The sequence below is a fragment of the Chionomys nivalis genome, chromosome 9 (genome assembly GCF_950005125.1).
Source record: "Chionomys nivalis chromosome 9, mChiNiv1.1, whole genome shotgun sequence".
NCBI lineage: Eukaryota > Metazoa > Chordata > Mammalia > Rodentia > Cricetidae > Chionomys > Chionomys nivalis.
The window spans coordinates 8,272,789-8,287,514 of record NC_080094.1 but is presented as its reverse complement, the minus strand read 5'-3'; the positions used below and the strand labels follow the sequence as shown (position 1 = coordinate 8,287,514).

Below are 14,726 nucleotides of genomic sequence, written 5' to 3'. Positions count from 1 at the left end.
CTCTCTCTCTCTCTCTCTCTCTCTCTCTCTCTCTCTCTCTCTCTCTCTCTCTCTCTCTCTCTCTCCTTTCCAAAATGCCAGTGTACAATGTGAACAAGTCACATTTGGATCCATAGGCCAGGACCGTCCCCCTCAACCTGGCCTCTGACACCCCACCCTCCATTTCCTCCATCAGAAGGTCTGAGCAGAGCTGTGGTATGCTTGCCCTCTGATCCATTCCTTTTTTCCCTGAAGATCTGACTTTTGGCCTGGAAAGATAATTAAAGGTAGTGAAGTGTTTAACATGAGGATGTGAATTTGGTCTTAAGAACTGGAGGGGGGCAGGGGAGAAAAATGTCAGATGTGGGCAGTGTGTACTTGTGATTCCGGGTTGGGAAGGTAGAGATGGATGGGTACCCAGGGCTCATTGGTTGGTCAGCCAACCTAACAGAATTGACGAATTCCAAGTCCTAATGAAAAACCTTTATCAAACAAACAATTTTTTTAAAAAAGCCACAAAAGTGGGTGGCTCTTGGCTCTTGAGGAATGACTCACCCAAACCCAAAGCTTGCCAAAGTTGTTCTCTGGCCTAAATGAGAGGGGGTGGGGGGAGAGAGGAGAGAGAGAGAGAGAGAGAGAGAGAGAGAGAGAGAGAGAGAGATCTGTGTATGTGAGATAGAGACACTGTGTAAGGCACAGAGAGAAAGAGAGAGGGGGGAGGGCTAAGACCTAAGACATGACTACCTGTGACTACCTGTGACTACCTGTACTGTGTGCTCTAGACCATCAGAACTCACCTGTCTTGCTCGTTGGCACAGTTCCGGTTATTGGAACAGCACCAGCACCCAGCAGGTGCACCTTCCTCTGTGGTTCTTGAACAAACACAGGTGCATGCATCTGTCTATTGTCCTGTGGTGAGGTCTTACAGACGGATGCCTGGAGACAACATTGTCCTGGGTTTCTTGCTGCTGCTGTGGTAAAGACTGTGGACAGAAGCCCCTGGGGAAGGAAGAGTTGATTTCATCTTAGTATTCAGGTAACAATCTATCACTGAGGAAAGTCAGGGCAGGAACTCAAGGAAGCAGCTGAAGTGGAGGCCAGTGCAGGAATGCTGCCCCCTGGCTTGCTCCCCCTGTGTTGCTGAGCCTGCTTTCTGCAAGCCCTTATGCCTGACTTAACCAGCGCATTTGAAACTCTCAAATGTACCTATCATTCAGTCATGTCATCTATCTATCTATCTATCTATCTATCTATCTATCTATCTATCTCTATCATCTATCTATCTCTATCATCTATCTATCTATCTATCTATCTATCTATCTATCTATCTATCTATCTCTATCATCTATCTATCTCTATCATCTATCTATCTCTATCATCTATCTATCTATCTATCTATCTATCTATCTATCTATCTATCTATCTATCTATCTATATCTATCTTCTATTTATCCACCTATCATTCAATCATCTATCATCTATCTATCTACCCAGAGGCAGAGTCTTTGAGTCTCTTTATGTAGCTCAATCTGGCCTTGAACTTAAGGTCCACTTCTCTCTGCCTTTCAAATTTGGGGATTTCAGAGTATCACCAAACCTGACTTCTCTGCCTTGTTTTTGATAGTTCCTCCTTTCTTTTCTATTTTTTCTTTTGTTTCCAATAAATGTATTTAAATATAAAAATTTGCTTTTTGTTTGTTTGCTTTGTTTTGCTTTTGAGATAGGGTTTCTCTGTGTAGTCCTGGCTGTCCTGGAACTCATTCTGTAGACCAGGCTGGCCTTGAACTCAGAGATCCACCTGCCTGTGCCTCCCAAGTGCTGGAACCATAGGCATGCGCTACCAACGTCTGGCAAGAATTTGCTTTTAAGTATATCTTTAGGTGAATCTTTGTTTTGGTATGGCAAAGGTTCACTTAGTCAAAATGCTTGTGTATGTGCACCATAGCGAATGTATGGAGGTCAGAGGACCCTCTCAGGTGTTGGCCCTTAACTTCACCTTGTTTGAGACAGGGTCTCATTGCAGCTGCGTACCAAGGTTAGCTGGCAGTTGTTCAGGCAGGTCTTCTGGGAAGGTTATCAAGTACCAGAAAAGCCTGCACCACTCAGACCTACACTTAGGCAGACTTGGGTGGATATGTGCTCCAGCCTTTTCCACATTCCCAAGACTTGTTTCCCCATGTCCCCTCCAAGACGACTGATCTGTAATTTTCTTCGGTTAACACAGCTTTGGTGTGGTCTTGTCTCTGTCTCCCATCCCCTGTAGGAGTGTTGGGATTGCAGACTCACACTAGCTCATGTGGGCTCTGAGGTTTGCACATCAAAGGTATTATCTGTTCAGCCACATCCCACACACAGGAAATGTTTTTTTTCCCCCATTGGAATTTGATTTTGAAGCTGTGAGTTTTCAGAATCCTTTCACTCCATTTCCAACTACACAGACAAGTTCTCCTCTGCTGTGGTCAGGATGCACATCGAGTGTGTGTTTATTTTGTGAAGTTTCTTGAGGCCAAGTGTATACAGTGTTGAGCAAAGTTCTTCATTTGGCTTTTGCCTTGTTATCAGTGACAGATAGTCTTGAAGGGCCTGCCAGTGTGTGTAGATTTCTTGATTTTGCCTCTATAGGCAACTTCTGTTTCTTGCATCTTGAGGCTATGCTTCTAGGTACATAGAGATAGAGTTGATTTGTCTTTCCAGAGGGCTTGATGAATTTTTTTTTGCTATTATAAAATATCAATTTCTATTTATATTGCTTCTTTCCTTAAAATCAACTCACTTAGTACCAAAGTTGCTAAAGCAGCTTTCTTTAGGTCAGTGCATTCATGTAATATGTTTCCACATTAAAAAAACCACTTATTCTATTGTTTGTATGTATGTGTAGGGGTGCACATGTACTCTACACTCATGTAGACATCGGAGGACAATTTGCAGGAATTGGTTTTATCCTTCTATTATGTGGGTCTCAGGGGTCAAGGTAAGGTCATCAGGCTTCGTAGCAAGTTCCTTAACTAACTGAATCATTTTGTAGGCTTGGACTAGCCTTAGACTCTCTCTCTCTTTTTAATTTATTTTCACCAACATTGATATTTTAACCTGAATGTTTGTGCAAGATCACAGTGCCAGATCACGGACAGGTGCAAGTTGCCATGGGGGTGCTGGGAATCGAACCTGGGTCCTCTGGAATAGCAGCCAGTGCTGAGCCATCTCTCCAGTCCCGTGGCCTAAGACTCTTCATCATCTTGCCCGTCACCTTGTTAGCATATCTTACTGACACACATCAACTCCACTGCCCAACTGCCAAGAATGTCTCGTCTTTTAATTTTCATCCTTTCTGAGTGTTTGTTTTCATGGGCCTCATAGAATATAGTTGTCTCCCTCCCCCATTTAGTATGAAATCTCTTCTATTAATCGATCGATTGATTTTTCAAGATAGGGTTTTTTCTATGTAACAGCTCTGGTTGTCATGGAAATCTCTCTGTAGACCAGGCTGGTGATGTGGGATGTCCCTCTATATGATGTGAATATGTTTTATTACCATTGGTTAATTAAAAAGCTGTTTTGGCCTATGGCAGGGCAGAATACAGCTAGGTGGGAAAGCCAAACTGAATATAGAAAGAAAGAAGGTAGAGTGGGGGAGATGCCAGCAGTTGCTCGGGAAACAAGATGTGAGGTAACAAGCCATGAGCCTTGTAATAAAACATAGAATAACAGAAATGCGTGAATTTAAGTTTTAAGAGCTAGTTAATAATAAGTCTGAGCTAGTAGGTCAAGCAGTTTATAAATAATATTAAGCCTCAGAGTAGTTATTTGGGAACTGGTGGGCAGGAAAGAAACCTCCAGTTACAGGCTGACCTCAAACATATAAAGATCTGCCTGCTTCTGCCGTTCAAGTGCCTCAGGATTAAAGGCATATGCCAGAACATTAAAGGCATGTGCCACCACCACCTGGTTTCTTCCTCCTCCTCATCCTCTTCCTTTTTCTTCTTCTTTTTTTCCTTCTTCTTCCTTGCCTTCATTTAAAAGTAAATTTGTGTGTGTGTGTGTGTGTGTGTATTAGAGAGTGGAGCCTGTGCATACAAGTGCACAAGTGCAGATGTCTGAAGAAGCCAGTGATGTGAGTTCCCTTTGGAACTGGAATCACAGGCAGTCACGACCCACAGGATGTGCCATGGGAAGAGAGTCCAGGTCCTCTGTAGCACAGCATGTCCTCTTAACCACTATGCCACCTCACCAGACCCTGGAATGAAAGCTTTTAGTTGAAGTATTTAGTTTGTTTATACCTAATGTAATTATTAATATATTAGTAACACAATGCTAATGTATCATTAGCTGTTTTCAATTCATTTTCCTCTTATGACCACACCCCCTTTTTGGATACAGAGCCTCCCTATGTAGCCCAGGCTGGCCTCCAATGCTAAATTTTCTGTCTTAGCCAAGTGTTTGGGTTGCAAGTGAGGGCTGCTATACTCAGCATAGTTTCCTTTTGTTCTTCTCTTGCTTCTTAAGTTAAGGAGATCTTTGTTATCTTTTGTGTGTGTGTATGTGTGTGTTTTTAGATCACTCCATGTCTCCTTTTATCTTACTATTGCTACATTCTCTTGTCTTTCTTATTGCCTTAGGACTGTGGTGATTATCCCTGATCATCAGAAATAAATAAAATCAGTGCACTTACCTTCCTAGATCATGCAACGGGAGAGCACATTTCATTCCTTTCTTGTCTTTCCTACCATGCATGCTATGTCTGCCATACATTAAAACTGTACGTATTGCCTGGAGATGGTGGTGCTCGTCTTTAATCCCAGCACTCAGGAGACAGAGGCAGGTGGATCTCTGTGGGTTGAGGCCAGCCTGGTCTACAAGAGCTAGTTCCAGGACCTGCTCTGTAGCTACAGAGAAACCCTGTCTTGAAAAACCAAAGCTAAAACAACAACAACAAAAATATCTGTAAATATCTTTTGATGTCCATGAGACATTATTATCTCTAACCCAATTAGTTTAATTTAAATTCAGTAATGCTTTAATCCTGTTGCTCTTTATCTTTCCTGCATTTATAGTCATCTCTCCAAGATCATTTCTTCCTCTGAGAGAACTTACACGCACACACACACACATAGAGACACATAAACACATACACAAACATACATACACCACACACATGCACCTTTGTTGGTAGTATGTTAATTTTGTTTTTCTGAAAGCCTAGAAAGGCTACTTTCTTAGGCAACAGTTTCCCAGAACTGTCATGCAAAGCTCTTCCGCTGCAGTCAGAGTAAATAAAGCTGCCTCCACACTCTAGATGTACCGTATTGTGGTTGACTTCAACCACGCCACCACTGGCTCAGCTCTTTCTCATCAAGTCTCCTGTTTGGTTCAAGAGGCCATATGTTTGCAAAGCACGCCATTAAACAATTCTGAGACCTTGGCACTGGACCTGTTTTTTTCAAGGCCCTAATTTAGGGAAACTAAAGAAATCTGTCCCTCAGAAGGATTTTGCACTTTAGGTTTTCAGCCCTGAGTGGGCTGAGGGCCTAATGTCCCGTTTTGGTCTTCTCAGAATCACGGCATGCTTGTGAGGACTGGCCAGCAAAGTTACCTAGGCAGGGTGGCCGAGTGGGTGGGGCATGTGAAGGTGGACCCCCAGAGCGTGACTGTGGGCCAAGCTGGAGGAGCAGAGCGCTCGAGCTCCAGCTCGGGCCTAACTTCTGAAAAGGAGATGTTTTCATAAGAATTTGGAGGAAAGTCTGGAGGCAGATCCTAGACGAGTAGTAAACATTTTAGCGGGTTAGTATGTATGTGTTAGTATGTGTGTGTGAATTTGGGTGCATGTGTGTGTATGCAGTACACGCGCATGTGTGGCGGTCAGAGGTGAACATTAAGTGTCAGCCTCAACTGGGGCAAGGCCTCTCATTGAACCTCAAGTTCACCTATTTGGTTAGACTGGGTGGCCAGCAAGTCCCAGGGGTGTGTCTCTGCCTGTCCAGCTCTGGGGTTATAGGTGGGTGTCCCTACATCTGAATTTTTATGTGTATGCTGGTCATCAAACTGCGGTCCTGGTCCTTAATGCTTGAGCCGCAGGCGCTTTCCCACTGAGCTTTCCTCCCACCCGGGCAGGGATTTCAGGGCCTGACCCACCCTTTCACTTCCGTTTTCATTCCCCTTCCCGACAGCTGACTTTTGTCGCCAGTGTCTCCATGGGAACCAGCACTTAGTAGGCGCCAACCCATACTAATAGTTCCACAATCACTCATCTCCTGCTAAGCATCGCCAAATCTCCATCACAGTTTGCTGAGGGGACTTTGCCCATCCCCTCCGTGGCGTGAAAGCAAGGCTTAAAGACCTTAAGCAGTTTGCTCAAGACCACATGGCTAGTGAGTAGCAGAACTCAGTTCCCGCTGAGGCTCTGTGCACTTGGGGCCTGGGCTCTGATTATAACCGTCATTCTCTTCTTCTTTTTTTTTAATGTGTTTATTTAATCTTTAAAATTAACTTTAAGTTAGTGTACAAAATAATGGGGTTCATCCTGACGCTCTCATACCCTGCCCGCTGCCCTTCCTCCCTCCTCTCCTTATCTCACTCATCCCCACAATAGACCCCCTTTGGCTTTCAAAGCCACCTCTTCCCCTCTTTCCCTTTAGATCCCACCCCCCCACCCCCCGACACAGTTCATCTTCCCAAGTCCCACATAATCACTTATTACAGTGATCTCTAGTCCCGGCCATTTTCTTGAAAATGTCATAATCCCATTTTTCTTTACAACGAGTGAGGCTATTATGTATATACAGCAATCCTCTTTATACATCCACCTGTCGATGGGCATCTCTGCCGCTTCCGTAGCTTGGCTCTTGTGAATAATGTAGCAACAAGTATGGGTGCCCAGACGTCTCTGAGGCGTGCTGACGTGGATGGCCGGGGCATGTTCTCAACACTAACTCTATTTGTTCTGAAGATAAAGCCATCGTGACTATTTCACATTGTCATTTACTTAGACCCACATAAGGGCTGCCCCCCCCCCCCCCAGCTGCAACCAGGTCTCCAACCACGTTGTAGTGTCTCTCTAGTCCTCTTTCCAACCTCTTGTTCAAACTGCCTCTCCCAGGTTTTATTCCCGACAGCTTTTGGGTCTGGTGTGTGTATGTGTGTGTGTGTACTTTCCAGGGCACCCTGGTTCCAGCTGTCCTTACCAACCTCCTAACACTCCTTCCCACAGGCACCCACACTGACACTTCCTCTACCTTCCTTCTGTGAACCTCTCTGCTGCAGGCTAGCCTTCTCTCAACCCTCCAGCACGTCAAAACCACTGCCCATACCCAGTTCTCACTGCTGAACTATGGGCATGGTCTCAGCCTTCCTGAGACGCCCAATATAGACACAGCCCCTGCCACAGAGTATAGATGCTAGCGGTTTACTTGCAAAGTGATGGGTGGCAAAGCGGAGCCACGAGCACGCCACTCACTACTGTGGCTGCCCACTAAGGACTCTGCAGGAATGTGGAGAGGACCCCTCAGAGAGACAGGAGGTTTATATGCCATCTGGGGACAAATTCGCAGAGATTTCCAGAACACTCTGAAGGTAGGTTGATCAAGCTCTGACTGCATCTGCAGAAGACCACCAAGAAGAGGAGCAGAGAATGAGGAACTTGTGAGGTGGGAACCGTTAGTACTTCCTGGGAACTCTGAGGTAGGCTGAAGATGGGGCATCTGTAGAATCTGTTGCCATGGAAACTTTATATTGTTGGAACCAAGGAAAGTCGAAAGCAGATCGATTTTTTCTCCCCAGAAAAACGGATGTACTTCAGAATGGGACATGAACCCAGAGCTCCCCCGCTCTCTCTAATGAGCCAGTAAGGGAACAGGATGGGACAAGGCATCTCAAAGACCAAATGCCTGTACGCTAGGGGACACCTGTGCTATCCCCAGGTTAGATGCTGTCTGCAATCAGTAAGTCTTGCTGTGCACTGGTGCCTGGCCACTGAGCTTGCAACCCTTGGTGGCTTCTCACTTGCTTTTCTCTCAACCTCCCAACCATTACCACGCAGGCTCAACACAACAAATGTTGTTGAAGACCTTGACTTGTTCAAGCTCTCTGAGCCCTGCATTGTGGCTATGGATCACCTGGGCGGATGGCTGGGCCCGAGTCCATTCAACACTGACACTTAGAAGTGAATGTTTCAGTGGGTGTCTTTCTAACGGTTAAAGCCATTGATAGGTTTTATCCAAGTGGACATTTTTTATATAAAAAGATTTTATTTTTAATTATGTGTATATGTATGTGTTTGTATCTGTGTATGGGAGTGCAGGGTCCCCAGAGGAGAGAAGGGGGCACTCAATGCCTTGGAGCTGTAGTTATAGGCATTTGTGATCCGCCCCGTGTGGGTGCTGGAAACCAGACTCCTGTCCTCTGCAAGAACAGTACGTTCTAACCACTGAGCCATCTCTCCAGCCCCTGACTGGATATTTCTTATAGTCATTGCCTAAGCTTAAAAAGAAATGATAAATTTTGTAATTAATATCTGACGGATAGTTAGTCACATGGTAAATACTGGTCGAATTGTTTGTATTAGGTCCTGCTGGAAACCAAAATGAAGACATTTTAATTATGTCACCCCTCATTTCTCTTGTACGGCTGCTGAGAGAGAGAGAGAGAGAGAGAGAGAGAGAGAGAGAGAGAGAACATTGTCTGCCACAGAAACTATACTCCCAGCTTATGGAGATAGCTTCAGATCCTTATAGCGGGCTCCTACACATTCTGGAGATCTGGAGATTAGTTCTGCTGCCTCCTGGCCTCTGGCCTCTCCAAGGTGTGCTATCCAGCCAGCCGGCCAGCTGAATTGAACTACTTACGTTCGCTCTGGGGGGTTACAGTCCAGCACCTCCTGTTCCTCTGGGAACCCTTGGCCAAGCCTTCTTCATTCTTCTTGAATTAGCTCAACTGTCCCCTCTGTAAAAGGCCACGCACCATTCAAGTGTCCTTGTAGCCGTGTTTTCTCTCCGTCCCACAATGTCACATCCTCAGACCATCGTCACTATCCTTGTCCTTCCCAAGGCTTCCGCAGGCCTGCAAGAGCTGATGCTGGCCACACCGGGGTGGGGGCTCAGTTAGTGGAAGGCTCTCCTGCCACACACAAAGTCCCACGTTTGATCCTCAATACCACACGAATTGGGTGCAGTGGTGTACACTTGTCAGTCCAGCATCAGAAGGCAGAGCCCGGAATATCATAAGTTTAAACTCATTCTTGGCTACATAATGAGTTCAAGGGCAGCCCAGCATGCATGAGACCCCATCTCTAAAACATACAAATAATACTTTAGGTTGGGTTTCAGCGTTGGGCAACACGGCTTTTACTCTGTGTAGATGCAGAAAGTTTTTTTTTTTTTTTCCCCCATCTTACAGATGGGGAGTAAACAAGACCCTCGGCATGCTACACACTAGCTGGCGTCAAGTGAAGTTCAGAGCTGGCTTTTATAACCTGCATCTTCAGGGCCAGTCTTCGGACCACGTACTCAGAGAGGGGACTTCAGGGTGTGGTCCCTCTGCGATTTTCAGATTTTCTTTACACTGAAACTGTCTGAAGGCTACATAAGGGCATGGGTTGGCTGGGTCCTCCTCTGGGAAGCTTTGGTCAGAGTGGATTAGCGTGTGAAGACCCTATATCCCCGTTAAGATCTCAATCAATGCTGCGGCCACTGGTCCAGGACCATCCACTGAGAGCCACTGAGCCGGTCATCTGGCAGGTAGATATGATCAGAATGAGCCAACATTTGGAGCTAAGTGAAACTCACTCTAGAGCATATGGTGAGCTGTTCTCAGGGCTGGTGGCTGCGGAGTAGCTGTCCATCAATCTAGCTGGCCACTTGACATTTACTGAGTATCTGCCATGCCCAGGCATCGTACTAGGCTTCCTGACAGTGTCCGTGAGAGACTAAAAAGTCCTGATCTGGAGAAGCCCACAACCCAGTGACTACGTTTGGGGGCACTAAGCTTCCACCCACACTGGCCCTGTGGCTAGCGGAGACTTTATAGGGGTGGTTGGTTTGAGAACCGCTCTTAACTACTGCAGCCATTGTAGCCGCCTTCTGAGGGCCAGTTCACTCAAGTGCTCAGGTGAAACTGATTATAATGATCCCATAATCCCCTTGCCTACAGTGGCACTTATCACCTGTCACTAGTTTTAGTCCAAAGTTAACCCATAGAACAAGGCAGAGCAAAGCCTCTTGGGACCCGAGCCAAGCTGTGGCACACCTGTTATATTTAAGGGTGTATTTCCTTATCAGCCGGAAGTCTCCAAGAACCAAAGCGAAGGCCGTCACATAACACTGTGTGTGCAATGATAAATATCCGTATTGCTAGTTTAGTAGCTAATGTGTGTGTGTGGGGGCTTCTGTTACTTACCGCTAACGGGTTTCTACGCTGGAATGACTGTTGTTTACTGAGTATTGATTGAGGGTTAGCCACTGCACTGTTAGCTTTGGCCACTGTAATCCTCACCTTTATTGCTGGAGGAAGTAGAGGTGGGAATTCATTTGATCTCCAACTGAGTGTGTTCGGGAGGGGAGTCAGGGAGAGGTATGGTCAGGCCGTGGAACATGGTAGAAAGCAGCAAGGTTGCTTGGATGCTTGGCAGTCCCATATTTTCCCCAAAAGCTTTCTGCAGGGTGGAACAAAAAGGAACAGACCTACCCAGATCATCTTTGCTCAGAAGGCTGTGGGGATCATAGACAGTAACTGGTCAATTTGTCTTAATTCTTCCAGTTCTCCTAATGAAATCCGACTGCATTCTAGAAGTTAACAGCAAACTCTTAAAGTCTCTTTCTTGGGTCCGTAGAAGAAAGCCAGAGGAAAGCGCCTTGGTCAGTCTGCAGAACTCAGGTCCTGGAGCGCACCCATGTGGTCGGATTACGCAAAAGGCGTTTGAATGACAGACTCTTCTAAGAGCTCGCCTCAAAGGCAACCGTTGCCAGATGTGCAGCTGGGGCCATTTTGTCAGGAAGCACCCATTTGGAAATCTGAAACAAACCCATACAGGTTCCCGCCGATCGGTTCCTAAGAAAACGTAACGAAGCAGTTAAATTTAGTGGGGGGTGGGGGAGCGGGGGTTGGAGTCGGGCGGACACAGCTGTACGTTAGAGACTGCTTTAGGAAGGCTGGGTGTGAGATCCAGTCAAGCAGCTGGGGCCGCTGCCCCTGTTTCTGTTAAATCACGTGGTTCGCTTCTGCCACGCAAGTTAGAGGCTCCAGGGTGCAGAGGAGCCAGGGGTAGCTTTATGGGTGGCGCTGCTGAGGCCAAAAAACGTCCAACTTCCTGAGACGCAATCCCTAGCCCTGGCCCGTGTGTCTGACGTCACAAAGACCCCAGTGACCAATGTCTGCAAGTTGTTTGCTGTCGTTTTGTTTTCCTCTTCTTGCTAACGGACAGTCATTTGCTGCTCTGTTTTCAACAGAGCCAACACAGTCCCGACCAGGGAAGAACCCGACTCTATTCGCTGTGCCAAACGGCTTCCTTAAAGGGCTCTGAAGAGGACATGGAGAGGGTGGGCAGAGCGAGTCCTGACAGCGCCCATCGCTAATCTCAGGGTTTGCACCGTGGGAAAGTGGGTAATTGGTGCCCTTTCCTCATATTTGGTTAATTACCATGTCACTACCCCCTTCACCCCCACAACACGGAGAATGGACCATGAGGCCTCATTTGCGCTGGACCAGTACTTTACCACTGAGCTGCACCCCAAGCTCTGATTTGATTGCTTCAGGCTCAAAGCTAGTTTGGGACTATGGGACAAAGAGACCACGCCTGCAGGTCCTGGAGGAAGAGACCTAGCCTTCCTCTATATCTTCGAGGAGGAGGCAGAGGGGCCCATTCTGGACTTGGTAAATTTAATGAGATCCCCACTGCCCAGTTTATCTGGACTGTTTGTTTGCACAGTGCTTGGGGTGGGGGTGGGAAGAGATAGACCTGTGTTTAAAGAGCAAAGAGCTACCACCCCAAACAGTACCCTTTCTCTTCACTTCTATTTTTGCAGCTCCTTAGGTTTGTGGCTCTTTCGCCAAGAGGATGAATCCAAGGGTGGCCTCAGGCTGCTGGGAATCACTTGAGTGAATTCTTTTATCCGTATCAGTCAAAAAGTTTCTGTTATCAGGAACTGGAAGGCATCGTTGAGAGTGTGCGTGCATGTGTGTACACACGAGTGTGTGTGAGTGTGTGTATATGTGTGGTGTGTGTATATACACTTGCACGCACAGTGGTGGCCATTTCATCCCACTAGCTCCATTCTTGGAAAAGCCACGTCTTCTTGGCAAGGGAGAGGAGACACTTCCCTGTGCACCTACAAACAAATCAGTAAATCATTAAATGACTCATCGTGACAAACCCGGCACCTTTGTCCCCTCTCCTCCCAAGAACGTCTTAATTTTGTTGTCTTTGGGGGAGAGTATTCTGGAACATTTGCTGCCTGTCAGGTTTGCCTCCCACTCCACCTGTCCGAGCTCGGCTTGGCTCCGTGGGGTCGAGTTTGCGGCCCCTCAGCCCTCTGACTCCCGTGGTCTTTCTGTGCGCTTTTGTGGGGTGCCTGCTCTTTTGCGGGGTGCCTGCTCTTTTTCACACTCCAGTGGCGCGAGGCGTGGCAGTTAGTGCCGGCTGTGAACTCATCAGAAATGGGATTACGCCCCCAAACACACAACTTTCACAAGAAACACCAAACTTCCTTCTTCAGCTACAGGGGTTTAGGGTCCTGGCAGTAAAATCATTGTTTGAGTTTGTGGCTTAAATTTCCCGACCTTCATAAAAACAAAACAAAAAACCCCACAATTTCATTTAAGAGTTCCCTCTTCTTTGGCCGAGGAGAAGGGAGGGACCAGGGATAAAAGTTAGGGAGGGGCTCTGCAGGGCTTCGCCACAGAGAGCCCCTCCCCCACCGCAGCTTGGGTTTGGTTTCCAGGAAGTGGGAGGGTGCTATAGGCGGGTGGCCCGAGTCACTCTTCCCTGCTTCTGAACCTCCCTATCCTGCCTGGAAACCGTTCTCCTTTGAGCCCGAAGCGCTAGTGCCCTGTAAGGTGAAGTGGGCCGGGCCGGAGAGACGGTCACCTTCCTCTGTGGGCTGCTCTAGCCCAGAGGCTGGCCGAAGGTCACAGCAGGCAACGCCCCCAGGGCTTTGCAGACAAAGGAGAGCTGGTTGGTTTCATTGATGGTCACTTGGAGGGACTGGGTGGTGTGGCCACTTCCTCCCCTCTTCCAACTTTCCCAAGGTATTGTAGTAGCCCCCATCCACACCCCCAACCGGTCCAGGAACTGACAGGATTTCTAACTCAGGTCAGGAGGACCCAGGAAGCACTTTAGCTTCCAGAAAACCACTGCTGGACCATATGTGAAACCCAGAATCCAGTCAGTCTGTTAGCAGCCTGCAGGCCATGTTGCCTGGCCTGCCGTTACTCTCTCCACAACTGGGGACTTACAGACGTGGCTCTTCTTGGGAGCATCTACCAATTTCCTAGTGCGTTTTATTATGGCCCCTGTGCTCTCATCCTTGCCAGGACAGGATATTCTGTGCTGACTTCTGATTCCTGTGGTTTGTGTGAGCCAATGTGTGGATATGAGTGTATGTATGTGTGTGTGTAAAACCTGTGTGCTTGGCAGAAACGAATATATCTAGAGGGACACCTGTGGCCCTTTTGAAACAAATTAAAATTTCCCCCAAAGTCCCCAGAGGGGAAAGGAAAAGGCTGAAGCTCCGGGGCTGTTAGAGGAGGTGTTTGTTTACTAGAGAAAGTTTTACAGCTTGTGGGCAGATTTGTTGCTGAGATAATGGTGGCCTGGGAAGCACAGGAGGACTGGATGGCTTGGTTCTGCCTTTTATCTTCTATTTAAACCTTACCCTCTTGTCAGGACTCTGAAGATGGGCAGCAGGGGTGGGAGAGGCTACTGGATCTCTATCCCTCTTCCCAATATGACCACATGGAACCAATCTCCCTTTTCTGGTTTTCATTACTAATTTGGCTCTTTTAATTGGCGTACGGAGGACGGTTTGCTGGGGCAATGGCTGCAACTGTTAGGTCCAGTCACACATGTGCACCAGTCTAGTTCTGGATTTATCAGTTTTTCTAAAAAGGTTCATTTATTTCACATGAGCGCTCTACCTGCATGTATGACTTTATGCCAGAAGAGGACATCAGATCCCACCAGAGATGGTTGTGAGAGCCATCTCTGGTTGCTGGGAAATGAACTCAGGACCTATGGAAGAACAGTCAGTGCTCTTAACCACTGAGCCATCTCTCCAGCCCTGTATCTATCAGTCTGTACACGTACACAAAGGTGTGTGGGAGGGATCTCTGAATATGTATGTGGGCATTGTTTATCGTCTGCTTAAGAAGACTCAGCTCTTGTAGAGAGCACTAGAGAGCTGCATTTAATGTTTAGAATAAGAATATTTTCTAAAATCCAATAGTTTTTTTTTTTTATTAAATCAGAAAAAGAAAGGTACAATATACATGAGCATCAGTCAGTCATAGGCTACTTAGCATTCCACCTCAATGGAGTCATGCTCCAATTTAGTTCTCTATACAAGAATTAAAAAAAAAAACACCTCGAATATTTAAATAATCTTCTGTAAATTTTTATTAACCAGGTTAGGGGAAGGTTTTTTAATCAGAGAACATCCTGAACACATTAGGAAATTACAGACAGGCGTGAGATAAGCGTCAGATGGAAAAGATGAAGCAAGCCCCTCCACCATCTGAGAACATTAATAACGAAATATTGCGGA

General features: G+C 46.7%; 1 protein-coding gene across 1 annotated transcript in view; it reads right to left on the bottom strand.

Moving 5' to 3' along the window:
• Positions 1-6,945: 6,945 nt before the first annotated feature.
• Positions 6,946-14,726, bottom strand: part of Bcas1 (brain enriched myelin associated protein 1) — an 83,215-nt gene continuing 75,434 nt past the window's right edge. The window contains exon 13 of the mRNA XM_057781053.1: positions 6,946-12,293. Coding sequence (XP_057637036.1) covers positions 12,230-12,293 — 64 coding nt within the window. The 3' untranslated portion in view covers positions 6,946-12,229. The remainder of the gene's footprint in view (positions 12,294-14,726) is intronic.